Source organism: Emericellopsis atlantica (genome assembly GCF_019669845.1).
Source record: "Emericellopsis atlantica unplaced genomic scaffold F5Z01scaffold_14, whole genome shotgun sequence".
Lineage (NCBI taxonomy): Eukaryota > Fungi > Ascomycota > Sordariomycetes > Hypocreales > Bionectriaceae > Emericellopsis > Emericellopsis atlantica.
In genome coordinates, this window is record NW_025764716.1 from 1 (window position 1) to 19,913 (window position 19,913).

A 19,913-nucleotide genomic window follows, 5' to 3' on the forward strand; every position below is an offset into this window, starting at 1 on the left:
CCCTAACCCTAACCCTAACCCTAACCCTAACCCTAACCCTAACCCTAACCCTAACCCTAACCCTAACCCTAACCCTAACCCTAACCCTAACCCTAGCTAAATATTATTATAAAAGAGATAATTATTAAGGCTCTATTTATATATTCTTAATTATATAAACCTATCCTCTTAGAGCCTTTTTCTCTAATTTCTTATATTCTAGGTCGTCTACCTCCGGTTTTATTAATTTCGGGTTCTTACTTTTCTAATATTACTTTTTCACTACTAACGGTAGAATCTCAATCGAGCCTAGCCCCGCTGTAAGGTGGGCTCATCATCACACGTTTCTACCCCGCGTCCTCGAGCTACACGCGAGACGAGCTCACTATGCAAACACAATTCCCGATGCGCGAAACAGAGCCCCGCCTGCATTCCAGTCCATGTGCTCCAATCCCGCCGCACTCTACGTTAGTGTGGAAGCACGCCATATTGCACTTCAAGTCTACACTGTAGCCCTACCGCTCGCGCTAGAGCAGAAGAGTCTGGACCATGATCAGCCCGGCGATCTTGTCCTTAGCGACCGCCGGGTCCTGTACGTCGCCCTGGACCGAGATACCATAGTTTTGTTGGGAGACGTGGCTACGGCAAGAGTGATGCAACTGGTACACTGGTTCCGTCTTCATGACCTTTCCGGCGGCTTACCGGTGGGGTTACGGCGCTTTTGTACGAGCGCGGGACATTTCGCTCATAACCACGGGGCGGCGATGCTACGGATCATAGGACAGCAGCTGTTCTCCGACGTCGACTACTTCGCATTGTCGATTGGTAGTGCCGCTATGGCGACGGCGCCTCCTGCCTCGTGGTCGGGCGGGCGATGTTACCTGCGTGAGCTTCAAGATCAGGTGGAGGCACAGGAGGATAACGGGGATTATAGGGAATTTCTGAACGGGATAAGCCGGCAGTTCAGACAGGGGAATGGTTGGATGAGGATAGGCAGAAACGAAATGAGGATTGTCAGTGTATGTTTCGAGAACGGGTGGTAGAAATAGTGGCAAGAAGACTAGAGGCAGTTCAAGGGCACAGCTGAATCGCGCGATGAACGCTGCATGGGCCTTTATCGTCCTGAAATCACCTGCTTCGAATAGTCGTGGGGACGGGAAAGGACGGCTTAGACACCACGACGGTATTACAGGAATGTCCGTGTGTATCGGTGCTGCACTTTCACTGGAAGCGAATCACCCTCGATTAGAGGAGCTTACTTATAAATTCTACACCTCTTATGACTTACATAAACACTTTCGCCCACGGTATCTTAACCGCTTGTCTAACGATGCTTAGCCACGGTGTGAGGTGAATGACTTGGAATTAAAATATAAGACATATTTATAGAGCCACGCATTACTAGTACACAGTACTATGTTCCCGGTTCTCGTGGGTTAGAACAGACTTAAGTAATATTTTACTTTACTAAGTATTATCTATCTATATATTCGTTATTTTATAATATCTTTCCGACTATCACGTTAGTAGTTAAGATATATTAAAGTTAAGACACGTCGGCCTTTTATTATAGTTAGGACCTATTAAGTCTATACTATGTATTATTAGGCAGACTTAAAGGCTATTCTCTAAATTTCCCGAGTTATATTTACTGCGGCTAAGGCGGCGCTGGCTAATAAGTAATCCAAAGGCGAGTTCAGTATAATACTACCGACGCCTAGGGCGTAGCCTTCTTCTCACCGATCTACGGACTCAGTTGCCTTAAACGGTGTACTTCCGGTTAAGATTAACTTTCCCGGGACTTTCCTTTTAGAGATTCGGATTTAACCGATACATAGTCGCGCCAATCAGGCAGTTAATCTAATTAATTAATAAACACATACCGAGGGGTAAGAGGCGACATCTTATCCTTGTCGTTAGTCATGGCGTAATTATATAAGAAACAAAGGGAAGTGGCACGTTAGAAAACAAGAGGGACCTTCGCGTATATGTTAGAGCTCCGAGAAGACCTTAACTTTTAGCGAGATGTCGTCAAACATTCGAAACGCACTCCTCATTGTGGCTACGGCTGCCAGCTTCTTCACTATTTTTGGTCAGGCTACAACCGTCGCTCCAGCATCCAAGCTAAACGGCATCACGATTCCCCATTCTGATAACGTTCGGGGTTACATCAACCTGCCAACGGAATTGCCTGGCGATCCTACTGTGAAAGTTAGCTGGAAGTCATCTCATCCAGATATCGTTTCGGATCGGCCGGATGGAAAGATCGCCGCTGGTGTTGTTCACCGACCTCCTCCGGGAGCCAAGCCGGCGGGAGTAAAGTTGACAGCTTGTGTTGATGAACATCACGACCACAATGCCTGCCGCGATTTTCACCTGCGGATCCAGCCTTCTGTTGAGCTGGCTGAGTTCACGCGCTACGGTATGGCCAACTTTGCCAGATCAAACTCCAACTCCGGCCAGCAAGTCTTCTTTGCCACGAGCGAAGCCAATGAAGCCACTACCTGGCACGAAACTAAGAACGGCGCGGCGACCCTTATCTCCCCGAAAGGCATGCACGCGACCCGCGATCCTGTTATTGTCCGTTCTCCAGAAGGCGACCGATTCTTCCTTGTGGCGACGGATCTCAACGTCGACAATGTGGATTACGGTTGGAAGAACTGGGACTGGGCACAGAGTGGTGCGAGCCGCTATATCGAGGTGTGGGAGTCTGATGACCTGAGGAATTGGTCTGAGCAGCGACACGTGTTGGTGGCGCCTGAGGAGGCGGGTATGACCTATGCTCCCGAGGCGATTTGGGATCCCGAGATTGGGGAGTATGTCGTGTACTGGACATCAAGCATGTATCCGAAAGGGACATACTACACCCCGAACAAGGAGGACCCTAATGGCCGATATCCCCTCACTGGAGGTCAGACGCTGTACGCCACAACTCGCGACTTCATCAGCTTCAGCCCTGCAAAAGTCATGTCTGGGCGCCCAGGCCACGGCACTCTCGACCCAGTGATTATCCCTGACGAACACGGATACTATCAGCGCATTGTCAGCGATCGCAATTCCACAGGCGTGAACCTGACTTGGTACGGCATGCCATGCTCCTCCGAAGATCTCTACCAGGAACGATCTCGCTCCATCCTTGCTCCTGGAGCCGAATGGGAGCTCATCGACACCTGCATCACTCACAAGACCATGAACACAACTTACGCTGAAGGACCTCTCGTCGTGAAGGCCAACCTGCGAGACCCCCGCGGCAAGGGCTATTACATGTACGCTGATCAGAAATGGGCGGGTTCGCCATCTGGACAACCCATGGAGCAGCAATACCACCCATACTGGACAAACGATGTCGGCCAGCCAGATTGGCAACCAATTGACTGGACTAGAAAGCCAAACTACAACGAAGCAAATGGCGTAATCCGCCACGGTCACATCTGGGCCATTACTACCGCTGAGCACGCCGCCCTTCGCGGTGCAGATCTCAAATCAATCTCCCTCACACCGCCTACGAAGACGACTTACAAGGTTGGCGAGCCCTTGGATCTAAATGGATTAAAGGTGTCTGTAGAGTACTTGGATGGAGTTGTGGATAACGAAGTTATGGAAGGCTACGGAGGTTACTCTGTAAAGGGGTATAACCCGAATAGGCTAGGAAAGCAGAATGTCGAGGTTGTATATAGGGTTGTGGATGTCGTGAAGAACGCAAAGTTCAACGTCGTGGTGGTCAAGGGGTGCAAGTCGCCTGAGGGATTATGAAAGAAGCTATTAAGGACGTGGATCTCGCAAAAGCCGCTCGTGAGCTTACTCACCCCGACGATAGTCTACCTCACCTTGAATTATTATCGCATGTGGCGAACTCTCTCGTACTTTCGGAATCAGTATTCCCCTTCACCCCCCTTGGGCTGCGCGACATAGAGATTGCCTGGTCTTCGTGGAAATTCTCATCTCGAGCACCAGCGACAAGCTCCGCCACACGTGGTCTCCTGGCTTGCCGGAAGTCACTCCACAGGTTTTTGCAAGCCGTCCGAGAAGTGACGACGTAGATAACGGCGTTCCAGAACCCCTGCAGCGGCAGGACAAAGGCGCTCATGATCTCTAGCGTCGGCAAAGTCCTAGGATGCACAAAGGAGTAGACACGATTGGCGCTGGAAGGGAGCCAAGTGATGAGCAGCGCGGTAAAGAAAAGTATGGCGCACTTTGTGTATGCCCATGAGGCGGTATTCACTTCGTGGTTCCTTCGCCTTGCTGAACCGACTATGGCGCCCGATGGTGTGGTAGTTTTTGAGGGTTGCGAAGGAGTAACCCCCGATTGTATGTGGGATTGAGGACCGCCAGTAGCAACTGCAACTGTATAACCTCTCGAAGCAACTTCGGGGCCCAGGGAAGACGTGCTTTGCGAAGGCAAGATGTCGGGATGCCCGGCTTCCGTGGAAGACACCGTTATTTCTGTCGTCTTAAGATTGGTCATTGTCTCTGCGTGGGCCACGGAGACAGGGTCTGAACTGGACGGACTGAACTCGTGCAATTGCTTGTGCTTGTAGTAAATGGTGCGACCGGCGCGGACATAGATAAACATGGTTGCAAGAATGAGGATCCTAGTTGTGTTAGTGTGATACTAAGCGGTAGCATCTTGTAGTGTTATTTTACTTACCACACGGGTGCATAGAATGTTACAATGCGCAAAATATTCCATTCCGTTGTCACCCAGCACCAGAGAGTTGCGTCTCCATAGACGCGATTGCCTTCGCGGGCTCCCAGGAAGATATAGACAAGGGCTGGGATCAAGGGAACGCCATAGCAAACAACCATATAGGGGATCTCCATTCTGCGAAGACGTTGTGCATCAAATCTGTAGTAGAAGGTGAGGTAGACGTTGATTGCCATGGCTAGAGTCCAGAAGGCATCTGCGGGCATGAACCTATTCATTTCACAGCGTTAGTGCTATGGTCCTTGTATGCGAACCTGCCTCGAAGGCGATGGAGTAACTTACATTTGAATCAAAAAAGCCTGGAACTGGCAGCCAACTGAGTTTGGCGATCTAGTATATGTGCGCGACATGAGGGTGCCGACATTGGTCAACATGTTGCCAAAGCTAGCGTAAAACACGAGGCGGTTGACAGGCTTGTGAAAGCTTCTGGACATGCAGAAGGTGACGATGACGAAGATGGATCCCACAAGCGATACGGCCGAGCAGGCTCTCTCAATGCTGCTGACAGCCTCGAGCTGTGTCTCGGTGAGCCCACCGGGCATGGTGCTTGTTTAATGACTGTCGACTGGTGAGGTTCTCGAGGATTGGTGTGCAATTGTCGATTTAGGACGCGACTGGCCACATACAGGCAAACTATGCGGTTCAGTTGCAAAACACAGAAATAAAAAAAGCAAAGAATAATTTGCAGAAATCATCACAGAAACAAATCTCCACGTTGCCTATATGTAGAGGTTAGTCAAGGGGTTGATTTTACCGCAGTTCAAAACAAGGGGCATAAAGGCGATCCAGAGCGGTGGGCCTTGAGGGTGGTGGGGGGATAGTGAGCTAACATGCAGGCTAAGAGGCGAGCAACCAGGGTCGTGGGGATTGGCGGTCGAGCTGAACAGCCACCGGGTCCAGGAACGTGTCATGACTCGGTGACTGGAGATTACCTCCGGCAATCTACTGCCTGCAACCCAAAGCTGGCCCCCTATACCGCCGACGTCTCCTGCTTCGGCTTGTGTGCAATGTGCATCCATCACTTCCATAGTTTCCTAACGCAGCGTGCCTTAATCCGTATTGTATTTCTGCACAAGAAAAGCCCTTATGTCGAAGATCGGATAGTGTACCTCGTGTAGTTAACGTTTTTATGGATCTTCACCTACAGTAGCCCAGCTAAGCCGCTATTCCCCGCAATGTCAAGAAGCAGACCACAGGGCTTGGCCGGGGGTGCCAAGAGTTCCAGATGTGTCCCGTGGGCCCGTGGCGCCTGTCCCCCGCAAGTAATTACTCGATGTAGACGATCTCAATGCAGCCAACGTCGCTAGCTGGTTCTCGAGTAATGAAGAAAAAAGTCTTCATTATTACAGCAGACGTCTCATTTCCTGTGTTATCATGTGCCTAACAGTCGCGCACTTAGAGACATCTCTCTTAGCTATCATAAGGCGAACCCCTTCATTTTGAGGGGCCGAGGCTCGACCCCTGTAGGAGGCGACTCATATGGCGTCTAGGAGGGAAATGACCCAACAGGGGAGAGCGAGGAGAGGTGGGCGGTCACATAACTCGCAGAGCTTGATTAGAACTCCGAAATTCATTTTGCCTGTTTTCCACGTCTATGTGGGTGTGGAGTGGGCTTAGTGATTTCAGTCTTTATCAGGGTCTACCGTGCCTGACATCAAATTACCCGCAACTCCCACAGGACCGCAGTTTGAACGAGGACTGGGCCAGGTGCGATTTTTGAGTGCTTGCTAGATTGATAATCGTGTTGAGCTTTTCGCGGCTGCCCTGCGTGGTGCGCATGCAACATGAGCCATACATCTCGGGTGCAGCGGACCCAATACTAGACTGGGGTCGAAGAAAGGTGTTGTCGAGCCAAGACTAATGATTATTATATTTTTCTATGCTTCAACCACATTTATGGTATATTTCCAGATCTTGAAGGGTACATGTACTTGTTGTCCCAGCCTTGCAGCTCCATTTCTCAAGGATAACGAAATCGTGACGTCAAGTAATATCTAGGCTCTATCACTACGCTGCCCCCTCTCGTACCCGAGAACATTTGACCCTACGCTGTCTGACCCTTCCACTGCCTGATTCGTATCAAAATCCTTTGCTCCGCGTAGTTACGTGCGACCCCATACCATGTCCAACCTTCTCAGCGGTCGCTGTGTCTGCGACAAGGTCCAGTTCATTGTAAAACTGGGCCCGTCAGACGAGCCCAGGACGACCCTATGTCATTGTTCCAGCTGCAAGAGGGCTTTCGGGACGAACTTTGGGCTTACCACTAAGGCAAGAGACACTGAGCCTCTGCATCCTATCGTGTTCCGCAGTGCTGATACGGAATGAAGATTCCCCTGCAAGCCTTTAGCTACTCCTGTGGCGAGATCAAGACGTTTAAGCAGGACAACGGTGTGACGCGGGAGTTCTGTGCGGAGTGTGGCACACACCTTTGCGAATATGGGGTGTGTAGCCTGGCCTTACAGGTATCAGACTTTGCACTGACAGGTTGCAGGAGCGAGCCGCGGATAAGTTCCGCTATATCCTTTGGGGAGTATTCGATCAAAGGGAAAAGGTTCCCCCGAAGGGCGAGTTCTTCTGCTCCCAGCGGGAGAACTGGATGCCAGAAATCCCAGGTATGACTACATTCCTGGCTGCACGGTGGTCGGATGCTAACGGCATTGAAGGAACCTTTCGCAAGAACGAAATCATTGAATAACGGGACTATTTGTACAAAGCATGGAACTTTGGGGCACTACATCAAGCCACTGGATTCTGGGTGGGATCCATTAGTCACACGTTGTGAACGGTCAGACGCGTTATAGCAAGGCTTTTTCTTAACAGGAGCCTGTTGAACCCAAATTCTCCTCCAACTATTAACACGCTTTGTTGACAGTCCATTACCGACGACGTCGAACCCTTTACTAATCACCTTGCTTCTCTGCTCAGTCAAAGATGTTCGAAGACAAGGCCACTCCACCCAGGGTTATTATTATGGTACTTTTCGGCAAAGAAATCCAGGAGCGTGACTATCGGATTGGTCTTGGGATCCTGGTCACTGTCCCGTAACCTCTGCAACCTCTCCCGCTGGCCGACGATCTCGAAGACAAGTCCCGCAGAAGGGAGTGCAGGCAGCACATCTTCGGTCCAGCGTCCCATCGTCGGGTTCTGCACGTGGTAAACGACGTCAGGGCAGTCTCTGCGCTCAAAATATCCATCGATCTTTGACCCCGGCTCTGCTAGCCTAGTGAGCTCTAGCACTACTTGCGCAGAAAGATCGACCGGCAACCAGGAGGGCGTCTCTTGAAGCACTGGAAGAGCTCCTATGGTAACAGTTACCCGGAAAATCAGGGGGATGGCTTGAGTTTCGTTTCACTTGCCTAGGACTGAGTCGCCCACAATCTGACCAGAACGCAAAACACGCACCTCCATGCCGGTACCCACTGTCGCAGCCTTGACGATGTGTTCAGCAACCCATTAGCTCCGTGCATAGCCTATATTCTGAGCATGCGCAGGATCCTACACCAACTTCCTGGCTATTCGAGCTGGAGAAGGGGTATGAGCGGCAACGGAGATTGAAGAGATGGATTTCAGGCAGGCAGGCCAAGCGAACGGGACCGACAAGCAGAGATCGAGGAGGTGGCGAAGACCAGCATTGTGCTGCGTTTCAAAATTGCGGACAGAAAAAGTGAAGTTGACCGCCCAGGCAAAGTGAATGACTGACGAGACTAAAGAGCTCAGTGCTTCAAAAACTGTACAACCGAGACCAAGATCGGCACAGCTCAGGTCTGAGGGGATGGTCGTGAACTTAGCAGACGTATGGGTAGAAGCATGGCCAGACTCTACCAGAGATGAGATAATGCGACCATGGGCGGGAGACGCCACGGTCGGCCAGTGACTGGAGGACGCGCTCCTTGGCCGACTCAGGCGATGGAGCGCGGACTAGGCAGTAGGCATGCTGTATGTGCGGCATGGACAATAGCTGTGACAGAACATGAGCCCCAAAAGAGCCAGTGGCACCAGTTCAGACCTCAGCATACCAGGGTAGTCAAAGCCATACGCAGACAGGACATGTGTTTACTTACAACAACCTCGCCGTCTGGTGCCGGGGTCGAACTACGCGAAGACTGAGTACTTAGCAACGAGCTCCCGTACAATATCCTCGTCGGTTACCGGCTCAAGCGGTGAACCTTTCCCAAGTGAAACCAGGTACGCCGCTAGTTGAGTGATTGATGCTTGGATGTTCGAAGGCAACATTCTATCCGAGAACGTTGTCAGCGAGGTCGAGCTCGCGCATCAAGTGCACCCGAGCGGTGATGGCCTGCAGCGAATCCATACCAGCTGCGAAGAAGTCCGTGTTCGCTCATAGACCCTGCACCACCGACGCGCGCTCCAAGAGTAGCTTACCTAGGTACTCCTGTAGAGTAGGGATCTCAAGCACCAAGCGGTCGCCCTTGCATAGTGACTCGAATCTCTTGTAGATATTGTCTATGGTATATGTAGTCGGTAAGTAGTTATAACTCGGGGCGCGGCTGACGGTGCTTTTGTCGATACGTGTGTACTCGGTGCTGTACGGTAAGATCTAAATTATATCGCGAGATAAATAACTAAATAGTTTCAGTACGCTTGTGAGCAGCGGTGTGCTCGCTTAAAATAAAAAGGAAACTACGTAAGAGTATATAAATACTAAGTACTAAATAGACCTAAACTAAAAAATTCTCGCTTATATATTATTTAAATAAAATAAAGAAATATAAAAAGTTTCTTTATTATATTAAAGGGAATAATAATAAAATAAAAAAATAATTATAGCCGCTATACTATTATTAAGCTTAAAAAATAAAAGCTATTATTATTATAGAAAGTCGCCTTATATAACCTTAGTAATTAAGAATAATTATGTTACTAGATACTAAGGCTATTATAAGGAACCTCTATATATAATAATAATATAATAATATAAAGTATTAATGTTTTATAAATTACTAAAAGAATATTATAAAATACTTAAATAAATTATTCATTACGTTTATAAACGCGCTTATTTTATAACTAAGTATTATTATAAAATAATATAAAATATATATTATAAAGATAATATAAATTAAGTATAATAAAGAAATACTGATAAATTAAGATAATAAAATATAAGGTTCTATATAAATAATAATAATATAATAATTATAAATAATAAATGATTATATTTTTATACTAAATAATAAAAACCCTTAGGCCTAATTATACTAATTATATCTTATATATATTATATTTCTTTCTTAAGTTACATCTTTTATATATTATTTATAATTATTATTAAAATAGAATTATTTTTTTAAAATTATATTTAATAAAACTTTATTAATTAAATAAAAATTAAGAATATTATAAATTTAAAAAAAGAAAATTATTTATTTTAATAAATTAAATAACTTTAAATGAAATAATATACTATTTAAGATAAATTTAAAAAATAATATATTAAATTAATTAAATTAAATAATATATAAGAACTAATATTATTTATATATTAAAATAGATTAAGATAAAAATCTTTTTAACTTTATAAATATCTTATAGCTATATTAAATATATTCCTTATATTATATACTAAATATTATATAATTATATAATATTTATTATTTATCAATAAATATATATATCCCTTAAGAGAAAGAACTTAATTTAAAAAAGGAATTATAACTTTATTTAGTAGGACGATTAGTAAGAAAGTTAAGGGGCACGTGAGCGGCTCAAGCGGTAGTATAACTGGTCGCAACTCTTTTTAACCTTTCTCTCTTTTACTCTTCCCCCTCCTACACCTTCACGTCGTGATGCCGTATCGTAGCCACGGCTGTCTTCGCTGCCGTCAGCGACGTGTAAAGGTTAGTTTCAGCGCGCGAAACTCCCAGTCGTACCACGAATGTCTTTGCTAACACGTAATTGCAGTGCGATGAGGCCAGGCCATCATGTCAGCGGTGTGTCGCACGGCAAGAGGTTTGCGTCGGGTATAGGGACGACAGCGATCTGACTTTCCATGACGAAACCACTAAAGTAGTGCAAAGGTACAAACACCTCGACGATAGTTCTTTGCCTCAAGTTGCCATCCCTCGCCGCGCTTCCGTGGGGCATCCCATCTCACGCTCAACATTCCGTGTCCACAATCGCTCATTTCCGCCTGAGCCTGGGTTCAGTGACTCAGTGAAACACCACGACCAAAACGACCTTGACAATCAGCTTGCATTAGACTTCATGGATAATTTTATTATCCGTCCATGCGACGAATCTTCCACTCCCGGCTTTCTCGAACACCTCCCGAGCCTGTTCAATGAAGTGAACGTGAAGGGACGGTACGCGCTACGGTGGGCCGTTCAAGCCGCTGCTTTCGCGAATTTATCGGGGAGAGGTGGGAGTGGACACTTCGAAACGAAAGCGCTTGAATCTTACGGACACTCCCTTGTGGCTCTTGAAAGGTCGCTGGCCAAACAGGGTAAACAGCCGGACGACTACGACTTAATGACCGTCGTGATGCTTGACATCTTCGAGGTATGCTGCACCGCTGTTTGCGAACTGTCTTCCCAGAGTACTGAATGAATTTCAAGTCGCTGTTTCTCCCTGATGAGACCCTTCGCGGGTCTCACGCGCAGGGCATGGCCCATATTCTGAGGCTCCGAGGTCATCATCAGTTCTACGAACCGCGTGCCTGGGGGCTGTTTCGCCTCGCCCATCATCGGCTGGTATGTGGCAGTGCCCTTGGGATGAGTACAAGCATATTGACATTCTTCTCTCCACAGCAAAAAGAGAGGTTGGCAAAACATTTCAGTCCCCTACCAGAATCTCAGGATTGGATAAATGCACTAGATGATGATGCTTCATTCTCTCGCCTCGAGAAAGGCGCTTTGCGGATATCTGAGGTCTGTGTTAAAGCAAGAATGTTACTCCAGCAGCTTACTTCCTATACTTCTTCGTCTGAAGAGGTATTACAACTCGTTCGCGAGATGTACTGCCTTGACCAAGAGGTCTCTGAATGGCGCCGACGGCCTGAATGGTCGTTTAAAACAGTCTCGCGCAGTGAAATATCTAGCGAGGCTGAAGTTTCAAACCACTTGCCCGAGAGGGTAGAGATTCACCGCGATATCTGGATGGCTTACGAATGGAACTACCACCGCACTGCGCGGTTGATACTTCACCAACAGCTTCTTCAATGCCTCGAGAAGTTAGCAAGTAGCTCCAGCACCATTGAGTCGGGACACCTTGACAGTCAGATTGCGTGTTGGATGGAGAGATCAGTCTCAACCATTCATACTCTCGCCGATCAGGTCCTCGCCACGGTCCCTCAGAGCCTGGGCAATGTCAATTCTTTGGGACAATACAGACGCAACCGGACAGCTCAATCAAGCCATCGGGCCATCGGGGCATATCTCTTGTTATGGCCAATCAGGGTCATTGGCAGCGAGACTAGCAGGGCAGCCGAACGTCAAATTCGGAGTGCGGTGGTTGTATTAGACGGAATTCGAGAGCATACGGGCATGAAATCACACCTCGGTACATTATCCACCAACATAGCAAATATATAACTACTGCGCTCTCTGATCCTAGCCTTCTGAAGGTGGATGTCTTTCTTCTTAGAGGAGAGTGCCTTCCAATAGTTCTCCATCCTTCATCATAATCTTTTCCGAAGCTATCATAACGAATCCCAGCCGGCAAACTTCCTGCGTCTTGTTGATCCACTGGTGATTGACTCCCTGCTGTACGATAAACTCTCCCGCCTTGGCGGTCCTCTCCTCGCCGCTTTCCAACTTCAGTACGACTTGGCCGCTTAAAACGACACAGTAGTCGATGCTCACGGTCCGGTGCATGGGTGAGCTGTCACCGGCCTGTAGATCCGTGATGCAGAATATGACGCCCTTCTCAGGGCAGCGGGGAATCTGAGGCGCGAACGCTTTGATCGGTGCCAGGTTGTTAACAGGGACCGACTGGCGAGTGTCGAGCACTGTGAAGACAGTCCGGCCTGGCCCCATGGGTGCGAAGGGTGCTAGTTCGTCTTCAGGGGCGAAGACGGAGGTCCCGTCTTCCTTATGAATGGTGCGTATGAGACGGGTGCTAGACATCATTGCAAGATCTTGAGGCTTGTTGTTGATGGTAGACGTTGGCGTTGTGATTCAGCGAGAACAGAGTCTAGAAGGTGTATAGTCGTACGAAGTTTGTTTGTAGCTGTTGGAGAAGATATAGACAAAAGTAGTGTGCCTGACTGAGGGAACAGAGGATTTATATACTTCGAGAACCTCTGACATTCAAATCCTCTCTTTCGGCTTTGCGTTGAATTACCACGAGGTTCTGGTTGACGCTGCGTCGGTGACAAGCGACTGTCTTGCGAGCAGGGATGTTCGCGGCGCTAACCAGCTTCGGAAACAGCCACGAGAGGCCCAGTCTGACTCTGACAGTCTGACAAACAGAAGAACTCAGCGCTTATCGGCCTAGTTTATCCGTAGCTTGAATTTTTTCAAGCCAATAGAAGGGAGCCCTTATCAAACAATCTTACGTTAGAATCCAACGCAGCAACGCCGAGCACCCCGAAGTTGCGGTGATTGTAGCTACGTTCATCGGGGCCCAGCCTGCCCCCGCAACATGAGTCGTAAACAAGCGACTTTTGCAGCTCAACAACTCTTACAAACAACCAGCCCGAGCTGGTCTCAGCGAACCCCATGGCGTCACTTGCACCTGACGCAGAACCCGTTGCAAGAAGGGACCTGGGGACTGCGACGTCGAGCCGCGGCCAGGCTGTCGATCCTGTATTCGTGAGGCAGAAGCGCAAACAGGTTGCCAGAGCATGCGATGAATGCCGCGCCTGCCGCATCAAGTGCGACAGCGGCCGCCCTTGTGCGAATTGCTCAAGAAAATCACGCGTGTGCAGCAATGGCACTCGGGAGAGACCTTCGGCGTTGGCGATTGCAGAGAAGAAGATCAATGATTTGGAGTCCAACATCCGTCAGCTTCGCCAAGAATTGGAACACGAGCGAGCAAAGACAGCCCAGCGAAAGCCTCTGACTCCATCTTCAAGCTCAACGTCACAAGAAAGCAGCGGCGCAGCTGAGGACTCTTGTTTGGCACCGAAGCGTGCTTTCAACTATGGCGTCTCCCTTCGGCCCCCGAGATCGTCCAACGACTCTTGGTTTGGCCCGTCATGTCTCTACTATTTCATCACTCGCTTGGCGCAGCCCCTTGGCCTGATGTCGCAGCCATCTACCTCTCTGGAGGGCCTGTTGACGATGCCAAGCGCAGCCGATACCTCAAAGCTGGTTGGAGAAAAGGGACCACACGATGGCCCTGAGGATACAGCCCAGCTGGTGGAGTCAATGACACTCGGGGGTTGGAACTCGATGCAGGAGCAGTATTTCATTGACCGTTACTGGGAGGGCTACCACACTGCGTACATGCCCATCATCGATGAAGCGGAGTTCAAGGCGCATCACCAGTCTCTGTGGTCAGCTTCTGGGGGCGCTCGCAAGCCATCTGCTCTGGTCGACATTGTCGTCGCTGTCTGCATGCAGCTTGGCGACCCGACTTCGAATGCTAGCAACGGGGAGATGAATTTGACACGGACGGATGGCGCAATGGCCGGCCGCCGGTACTATCGTCGCTGCCAGGCGCTACTAACCTACGAGATGGAGAGTCCCTCGCTTGCGACTCTGCAGTGTCGCTTACTCTCTGCCTTGTATGTCTGCGCCGGTTCGTTCCACAACATGATGGATGCCTGTGTCGCCCTGGCCGTGAGGACAGCTTATGTTCTTAAGCTGCACCTTGATCCGCCCGAATCAATGTCTCCCAAGGAGAAGGAGAAGAGGCGGCGCCTGTGGTGGGCTACCTATCTTCTGGAGACTAAGATTGCAACAAAGCTGGGACGGCCGTTCTCCATCGACGATGGTCATGCAATGCCCCAATTGCCCAGAGATGACATGGAAGCCGCTGCGCTCTCTGGCTCCCTCTTTGCTCCGATCGGACCTAACGAGACTTGGCTCAGCTTCAACAGGCACCATATTGCACTGTACAAAGACGTCAGACAGGCGCACATTGCCTTTTTCAACACTTGTGCGACAGTGAGTGAGAGTCAATCAATCTGGGACAATGCTGGTACCCTGGAAGTCTGCGCCAGAACTCTTATCCCGCATAGGAAGCGGTTGCGGGAGTGGAGGGACTCTGTGCCCAGTGCTCTGCGACAGAAACGTCGTGATGGTGGCGTCGCGCTGTCGACCGATGGCACGGCCATTCTGCTGGAGCCGTTTGCACCACTTTGGCTCCAGCGACAACGCTTGCTTCTCGAACTCGCCTACCATCATTTGAGCATCAACATGCTCCGCCCTCTGGTCTCTTTTTCCTCCAGGCCTCAAATTGGCGGGCACGCGGAAGCATTGGCCAACGACTGCGCATCTCATGCTATTGCATTTACAAGGATCGTACATCAAGTTCTCACAACCGAAGAAACGCTCACGGGCTGGCACGAAACCTTCCATTGGCAATGGAACGCAACGATAACACTTGTGGGATGTCTACTTGCGAAGCACAACTGGCCAAGTCCCGACCTGCCAAGGGAGGCTAGGCATGCTGTCGACCTGGCGGCGGTGGTCTGTGAAGAATTCGCAAAAACGTTTGCAGTCGCCCGCCGTGCCGCGAAAACCATCCGCGAGCTCTGCATCAAGATTGACGCGCTGGCATTACAGCCAGACAAAGTTCCACGACTTGAGAGCGAAGCAGCCGCAATGGAGAAAACCACGAATGCCGCGATAGCTGTACCAACGTCAGGCGAAGTCGTCTTTGATGTTGGGACTTCTGTCACTGGGGCTTGTTTCAACTGCCATGAAAATCCAATCATTCACAATGGTCCAGCTCCTGAACAGGACTTGTTCGACATTGTCTTGTCGGTTGACTTCTGGAACGATATGGATGTATGGTGGCCTGATTCCACAATGGAGATGTGAGCCAATGCTCGAAGTTGATAAACATATAGTAATCCACGGAGTCTATAATTATTCTATCAAAATCCATTAGTATGGCACTTCTCTATTGAGTCTGGACTTCGCACAAGTGGCTGCGGCTGCAAGTCTGCCAAGGCTCGGGAGGGAAGATGTGTCGCAATCGCATGCATCGTGAGGACATGAAGGCGTGGATAAGTGGGTGTTTGACTACCCGGGACGACAGTGGACACCCCTCACTTTCACACAGACATAGAAGGTTATACTATAAGGCTAGCTTATAAATAGTGAAACATGAGCTCACAGAGCTTGTCGGTTCTATTTTGCTCAATGGACAGGCTGCCTCCACAATTTAAACACCAAGTTATCCAATGAGGCAGGAGCTGGAGTCTCTTAAGCCTGTTTGAGGTTGTCTTAGAGAGTGTTGAAGACATCGACAACTGCTCTAGCAGTGGAAGCTGCGCTAGCGGGATTTTGGCCGGTGACAAGACGGCCATCAATAACGTGAAAGTCATCCCAGATACCCGGCGAGCGCTTGTCTAGCAAAGAGTCAGTTTACAATATTAAATCAGTATTTACACGGAGAGACTTACACTCCGCTCCAAGCTTCTCGGCGAGCTCCTCGACCATATCCTGACCCCAGCTCCGGAGCTCAGCCATGATACCCATCGTGTTCTCGGCCTCGGTTGTGAAACCAGTTATCTTCTTGCCCTTGATAAGAGGCTCGTTGGTTGCGAGGTCGAGGACATTGGAAAAGATTGCGGGCCCGTGACAAACAGAAGCGACAATGCCGCCGTTTGCCCAGATCTCGGATGCAATTCTCTGCAGGTTGCTTGCAGTAGGATAGTCGATGAGGGCAGCGTGACCAGCAGAGGCGTAGAAAACACCATACTTGGAGCCATCGAGCTCGGAAGCTCTAGGCATATTGTCAAGCTTCTGGCGGAAGTCACTGCTTTTGTCATTCCACATTTCCAAATCCTCCCCGTTGAGGAAATCAGGCTGCTGGGAGAGCCAGTCGGGAGTGTAAGAGCCAGACTCAGAGGCGAAGTCGACCACAAAGCCAGCGGCGGTGAGGACCTTGAAAGGATGGAGGGCTTCGCTAATGAAAAGGCCGGTCGTTTCCTTGCCTTGGAAGAGAGTGGCTGAAGCGGAGGTGACGCTGATCAGGGCTCGGCGAGCTGGAGACATGTTGGGAGATGTATGTAGGGGGGCAAGTGAGGTAATAAATAGTGAGACAAGAGGAGTTTAATGAACCAGGCTGGAGCAAATGAGGCGATGTTAAGATCAGTTTGCTAGTTCGTAGACTTGAATGTAAGCTTTGGTGTAGTTTGCGATGATTGTGAAAGTTGCGGATGAGAGAGCACTGTTTAATGATGTGGGATAAAGCTGGGTATAAATACGCAATGCTCATGATCGGAGCCTCCGGACATTGTCCAATACGTAGACAGGCTCAGGTCGATCCCACAAGGCGTCATGTTCCATCCAAACCGGACTTATCCCCGAAAGGTCTTACAACGCTACGTTTAAGAGACCTAGAACATGCCGCGAGAACATGCTGGGTTAGTGTTAGATGCTCAGAATAACTCGGAGTAGTAGCCCAGAAGACAGCGGCTGAGGAGTAGTCCCGATTGGCCCGAAGCTGTGTAGACCCATAATTAGCACGGGAGGGGCCGAGCCAGACTCGGAATACTCCGTGCGGGGTTCGGGCCGTGCGGTCCACAGACTACGGAGTGTCAAACGAACGGAGTGTACACGGAGCTGGGCTCTGTTTGCAGTTACGGACTGAGGCTTCCCAGTCTCATCTACGAGTCCTTCCTTAGGACTAACATTCCTCGCATTTGTAATAGTGCAGATTGTATTTGGAATAAGCTGACGTTTTGCTTCTATATAAGATACGAGTAGAAAAGATCACTGTCTCCTCCACATTCTAACCTCTAAGCCATCTTGCCTAGGGAAAAAACTATTCACAACCTTCCACTCTTCGTCGGTAGCTAGCTCAAAATCATATAACGTAATCAGCGTGGCCAGGACTTTGTAAGTTTGGAAAAGCCCCATGTGCTTTCCAATACAAAGGCGACTTCCCGCACCAAATGACAAATCAGCCTTGTTCATGCGGGTCAAGCGGACCTGGAACTCTTCCTCCGATTCACCCGCTTGCTCATCTCTAAGCCAGCGCTCAGGCCGGAAGACATCCGCATCCTCTCCGTAGAAGTCCTTGTTCCGGTTGGTAATGTAAGGGTTCATGCCGACAACCGTGCCGTCAGGCAAGTAGTCACCATTGGGCAGGCTGCAGCCCCCGCGTGGCACATACCGTTCAAGCGTCATGACGACGCCGGGGAGAATCCTCAAAGCCTCGCGAACCACGGCGTCAATGTATGGTATCGCTCGGACTTCTTTGTATGGAGGGGGTAGCCTGCCACGGAAACCGGCGGCGAGAACCTCGTCCGTCAACCGCCGCCAGACAAGAGGATGCTTCAGCGAGTAGTATAGGGCGCTGCGGATTGTGATAGCAGTAGTGTCAGCACCCGCAATCATATTGACCATGAGCCAGGAGACAATTTGACCGTCGTCGACATTATCAGGGTCTGCCTTCTTTGCTTCGATGAACTTGTCTAGGAAATCAGGGGTGCTCTGGTCGTGAGTGTCCTTATCCTTGCCTAAGCTGCGGTCGATGAGATGCTGGACCGATATACCAGTGATGACGTTGAAGCCCGGTGGCCCCATCCGGTAGACGGGATTCTTGTCAAAGACCCGGTCCAAGAAAGGCATCGTGCCCACGATAGAGAAGTAGTCCATGGCCTTGTTAGCGTTGTAGAGCGTGCCGTTGAAGTCTTCTCCCTTGTCTAGATAGCCGATGGGTTGCGAGAATGTCACCGCCCCTACAACGTCCCAAGTGTCTAAGTCTGGTCAGCCACTTGTCCACCCCTAGGTGAAGACAGCAAAACACACAGTAGAGGATCCACCTTCCTAGATTGAATGCTTTGTGGGTGTGAGGCGCGTCGATGAACCTCTTCTCTAGCTCAAAGCACAGTTTATCAATCACCTTGTCCATGTGTGGCTCGAGCGAGGTGGTCGCAGACGGGGAGTAGTGCTTCGCAATGGGTTTGCGTTCTTTGGCATGCTTGGCTGGATCTGTCTGGCTGAATAGATTCAGGACTATTTGCCCATTTACGAGAGCGCTACTGCCGTGGTAGAATTCGGTCTAATGCCACCATGTTAGCCTTTTGGCCAAGTCTGGACTGGATCTCAAAGTACCTTCGGCCAATCACCCTTTGTATTGTAGATTGTATGGATCAGCTCGGGCATGTCAATGTCGATGATGTGTGGCGCGATTCGAACGATTGGGCCATGCTTGTCGTGAAGCTGCTTAAGTTTCCGGTGGGAGTCGCCCGTGGACACCTGGTAGAGGTACCAAAGCCTCGTCCATCCTGGTGAAGAAGTACTGAATTAGCTTGAGCCATGGAATATTGTGGATTTGGGAATATGAGGCACGAGAGGTCCGGGAGGATCCATGCAGTGTCCGGATTAAAATCAGACAAACTCAATGGAAAATGAATAGCGCTGTAAGCGGCCACTGGGGAGGGAGAGAAGAAGTCAACTACTCACGCGCGAGAATTGGTCCTGGATACTTCCTCAAATGTGACGAGATGTACGAGAACAGCGACCACAGGCAATAGGTTCCTAGAGGAAGCAGAAGGAACGTGAACGCTGACAAGCCCGCGGGGAGAGTTTCAGACAAACTATCCATGTTGATTGAGGTAGGAAGTGACTTTGAATGTTACACGATGATTGAACATGTGCCTCGGAAGAGATAATTAGGAAAAAAATAAGTGCTCAAGTCCAATGGGAGGGGGTAGAACAAGCCAGCAGCAGCTCTACGTTTAATCACTTATCACTCCACTCCCGTGAACCCTGTGACGGTGTGATCTGTTGGCCTCGATCGATTGAAATAGCTTACCATGGGGTCTGGCCCGCCCATAACTGCCTTGAAAGCCACATCGTGATTTGTTGGGCTAACAAGCTGGGGGCTGGAAGTCCGGTTTAATGGTCCGCCTGCAAGTGCAGACCATCCCACCCACAGCTACCTTGCAGCGGCCACGTCTGGGCGTACCAAGAGCGACAACAGACGGTTGCTGTCGGCGATTCTTTCCTAGTCACGATCGATGAATTACGCGATTTCCGTCCCGCAAGCTCTGTAATTGTCTTCATCCGTATATGGAGTCAGCATCGATTTCAAGGCTTGTTATTCACCCCAATGACTCGACTAAGCAACCGAATAAGACATG

The 19,913-nt window shown here is 49.5% G+C and overlaps 9 protein-coding genes across 9 annotated transcripts; 5 read left to right on the forward strand and 4 right to left on the reverse strand.

Annotated features, from left to right (window-relative positions):
• Nucleotides 1-166: 166 nt before the first annotated feature.
• On the forward strand, nt 167-1,356 carry F5Z01DRAFT_655611 (uncharacterized protein). Its single transcript, XM_046263518.1, has one exon. The coding sequence runs from the start codon at nt 420-422 to the stop codon at nt 1,020-1,022; it is 603 nt and encodes a 200-aa protein (XP_046117883.1). The 5' UTR covers nt 167-419; the 3' UTR covers nt 1,023-1,356.
• A 648-nt stretch (nt 1,357-2,004) lies between these two features.
• On the forward strand, nt 2,005-3,732 carry F5Z01DRAFT_723873 (putative arabinosidase; the record flags this gene model as incomplete). Its single annotated transcript, XM_046266619.1, has 1 exon — nt 2,005-3,732. One exon carries the CDS (start codon nt 2,005-2,007, stop codon nt 3,730-3,732), a length of 1,728 nt encoding a protein of 575 aa, XP_046117884.1.
• Nucleotides 3,733-3,802: 70 nt separating this feature from the next.
• F5Z01DRAFT_674287 (putative G-protein coupled receptor protein) lies at nt 3,803-5,226 on the reverse strand (the record flags this gene model as incomplete). Its single annotated transcript, XM_046265024.1, has 3 exons — nt 3,803-4,571; nt 4,628-4,894; nt 4,967-5,226. 3 exons carry the CDS (start codon nt 5,224-5,226, stop codon nt 3,803-3,805), a joined length of 1,296 nt encoding a protein of 431 aa, XP_046117885.1.
• A 1,516-nt stretch (nt 5,227-6,742) lies between these two features.
• On the forward strand, nt 6,743-7,541 carry F5Z01DRAFT_655613 (Mss4-like protein). Its single transcript, XM_046263519.1, has 4 exons — nt 6,743-6,952; nt 7,012-7,125; nt 7,176-7,296; nt 7,348-7,541. The coding sequence occupies exons 1-4, from the start codon at nt 6,806-6,808 to the stop codon at nt 7,377-7,379; spliced, it is 414 nt and encodes a 137-aa protein (XP_046117886.1). The 5' UTR covers nt 6,743-6,805; the 3' UTR covers nt 7,380-7,541.
• A 2,937-nt stretch (nt 7,542-10,478) lies between these two features.
• F5Z01DRAFT_655617 (uncharacterized protein) lies at nt 10,479-12,270 on the forward strand. Its single transcript, XM_046263520.1, has 4 exons — nt 10,479-10,542; nt 10,607-11,203; nt 11,260-11,394; nt 11,452-12,270. Exons 1-4 carry the CDS (start codon nt 10,492-10,494, stop codon nt 12,232-12,234), a joined length of 1,566 nt encoding a protein of 521 aa, XP_046117887.1. The 5' UTR covers nt 10,479-10,491; the 3' UTR covers nt 12,235-12,270.
• On the reverse strand, nt 12,271-12,979 carry F5Z01DRAFT_655618 (uncharacterized protein). The gene has a single exon (XM_046263521.1). The coding sequence runs from the start codon at nt 12,769-12,771 to the stop codon at nt 12,283-12,285; it is 489 nt and encodes a 162-aa protein (XP_046117888.1). The 5' UTR covers nt 12,772-12,979; the 3' UTR covers nt 12,271-12,282.
• A 184-nt stretch (nt 12,980-13,163) lies between these two features.
• Nucleotides 13,164-15,871, forward strand: F5Z01DRAFT_655619 (fungal-specific transcription factor domain-containing protein). Its single transcript, XM_046263522.1, has one exon. It carries the CDS (start codon nt 13,363-13,365, stop codon nt 15,631-15,633), a length of 2,271 nt encoding a protein of 756 aa, XP_046117889.1. The 5' UTR covers nt 13,164-13,362; the 3' UTR covers nt 15,634-15,871.
• F5Z01DRAFT_723878 (IgE-binging protein) lies at nt 15,872-17,138 on the reverse strand. Its single transcript, XM_046266620.1, has 2 exons — nt 16,221-17,138; nt 15,872-16,166 (listed from the first exon to the last, which is right to left on the reverse strand). Exons 1-2 carry the CDS (start codon nt 16,813-16,815, stop codon nt 16,042-16,044), a joined length of 720 nt encoding a protein of 239 aa, XP_046117890.1. The 5' UTR covers nt 16,816-17,138; the 3' UTR covers nt 15,872-16,041.
• Nucleotides 17,139-17,527: 389 nt separating this feature from the next.
• Nucleotides 17,528-19,436, reverse strand: F5Z01DRAFT_723880 (cytochrome P450). Its single transcript, XM_046266621.1, has 4 exons — nt 19,234-19,436; nt 18,883-19,055; nt 18,577-18,829; nt 17,528-18,524 (listed from the first exon to the last, which is right to left on the reverse strand). Exons 1-4 carry the CDS (start codon nt 19,373-19,375, stop codon nt 17,536-17,538), a joined length of 1,557 nt encoding a protein of 518 aa, XP_046117891.1. The 5' UTR covers nt 19,376-19,436; the 3' UTR covers nt 17,528-17,535.
• Between the last annotated feature and the right edge of the window lie 477 nt (nt 19,437-19,913).

What these genes read in the sequence shown, in the direction of transcription:
- F5Z01DRAFT_655611 (XM_046263518.1), top strand. Translation starts at nt 420, where the DNA reads ATGTGCTCCAATCCCGCCGCACTCTACGTTAGTGTGGAAGCACGCCAT.
- F5Z01DRAFT_655613 (XM_046263519.1), top strand. Translation starts at nt 6,806, where the DNA reads ATGTCCAACCTTCTCAGCGGTCGCTGTGTCTGCGACAAGGTCCAGTTC. An exon ending in ACTTTGGGCTTACCACTAAG is followed by an intron (nt 6,953 to 7,011) that starts GCAAGAGACACT and finishes TACGGAATGAAG; the next exon opens with ATTCCCCTGCAAGCCTTTAG. An exon ending in CACACCTTTGCGAATATGGG is followed by an intron (nt 7,126 to 7,175) that starts GTGTGTAGCCTG and finishes GACAGGTTGCAG; the next exon opens with GAGCGAGCCGCGGATAAGTT.
- F5Z01DRAFT_655617 (XM_046263520.1), top strand. Translation starts at nt 10,492, where the DNA reads ATGCCGTATCGTAGCCACGGCTGTCTTCGCTGCCGTCAGCGACGTGTA. An exon ending in GCCGTCAGCGACGTGTAAAG is followed by an intron (nt 10,543 to 10,606) that starts GTTAGTTTCAGC and finishes ACGTAATTGCAG; the next exon opens with TGCGATGAGGCCAGGCCATC. An exon ending in TGATGCTTGACATCTTCGAG is followed by an intron (nt 11,204 to 11,259) that starts GTATGCTGCACC and finishes ATGAATTTCAAG; the next exon opens with TCGCTGTTTCTCCCTGATGA.
- F5Z01DRAFT_655618 (XM_046263521.1), bottom strand. Translation starts at nt 12,771, where the DNA reads ATGATGTCTAGCACCCGTCTCATACGCACCATTCATAAGGAAGACGGG.
- F5Z01DRAFT_655619 (XM_046263522.1), top strand. Translation starts at nt 13,363, where the DNA reads ATGGCGTCACTTGCACCTGACGCAGAACCCGTTGCAAGAAGGGACCTG.
- F5Z01DRAFT_723878 (XM_046266620.1), bottom strand. Translation starts at nt 16,815, where the DNA reads ATGTCTCCAGCTCGCCGAGCCCTGATCAGCGTCACCTCCGCTTCAGCC. An exon ending in CGAGAAGCTTGGAGCGGAGT is followed by an intron (nt 16,167 to 16,220) that starts GTAAGTCTCTCC and finishes ACTCTTTGCTAG; the next exon opens with ACAAGCGCTCGCCGGGTATC.
- F5Z01DRAFT_723880 (XM_046266621.1), bottom strand. Translation starts at nt 19,375, where the DNA reads ATGGATAGTTTGTCTGAAACTCTCCCCGCGGGCTTGTCAGCGTTCACG. An exon ending in TCCAGGACCAATTCTCGCGC is followed by an intron (nt 19,056 to 19,233) that starts GTGAGTAGTTGA and finishes CTTCTTCACCAG; the next exon opens with GATGGACGAGGCTTTGGTAC. An exon ending in CAAAGGGTGATTGGCCGAAG is followed by an intron (nt 18,830 to 18,882) that starts GTACTTTGAGAT and finishes TGGTGGCATTAG; the next exon opens with ACCGAATTCTACCACGGCAG.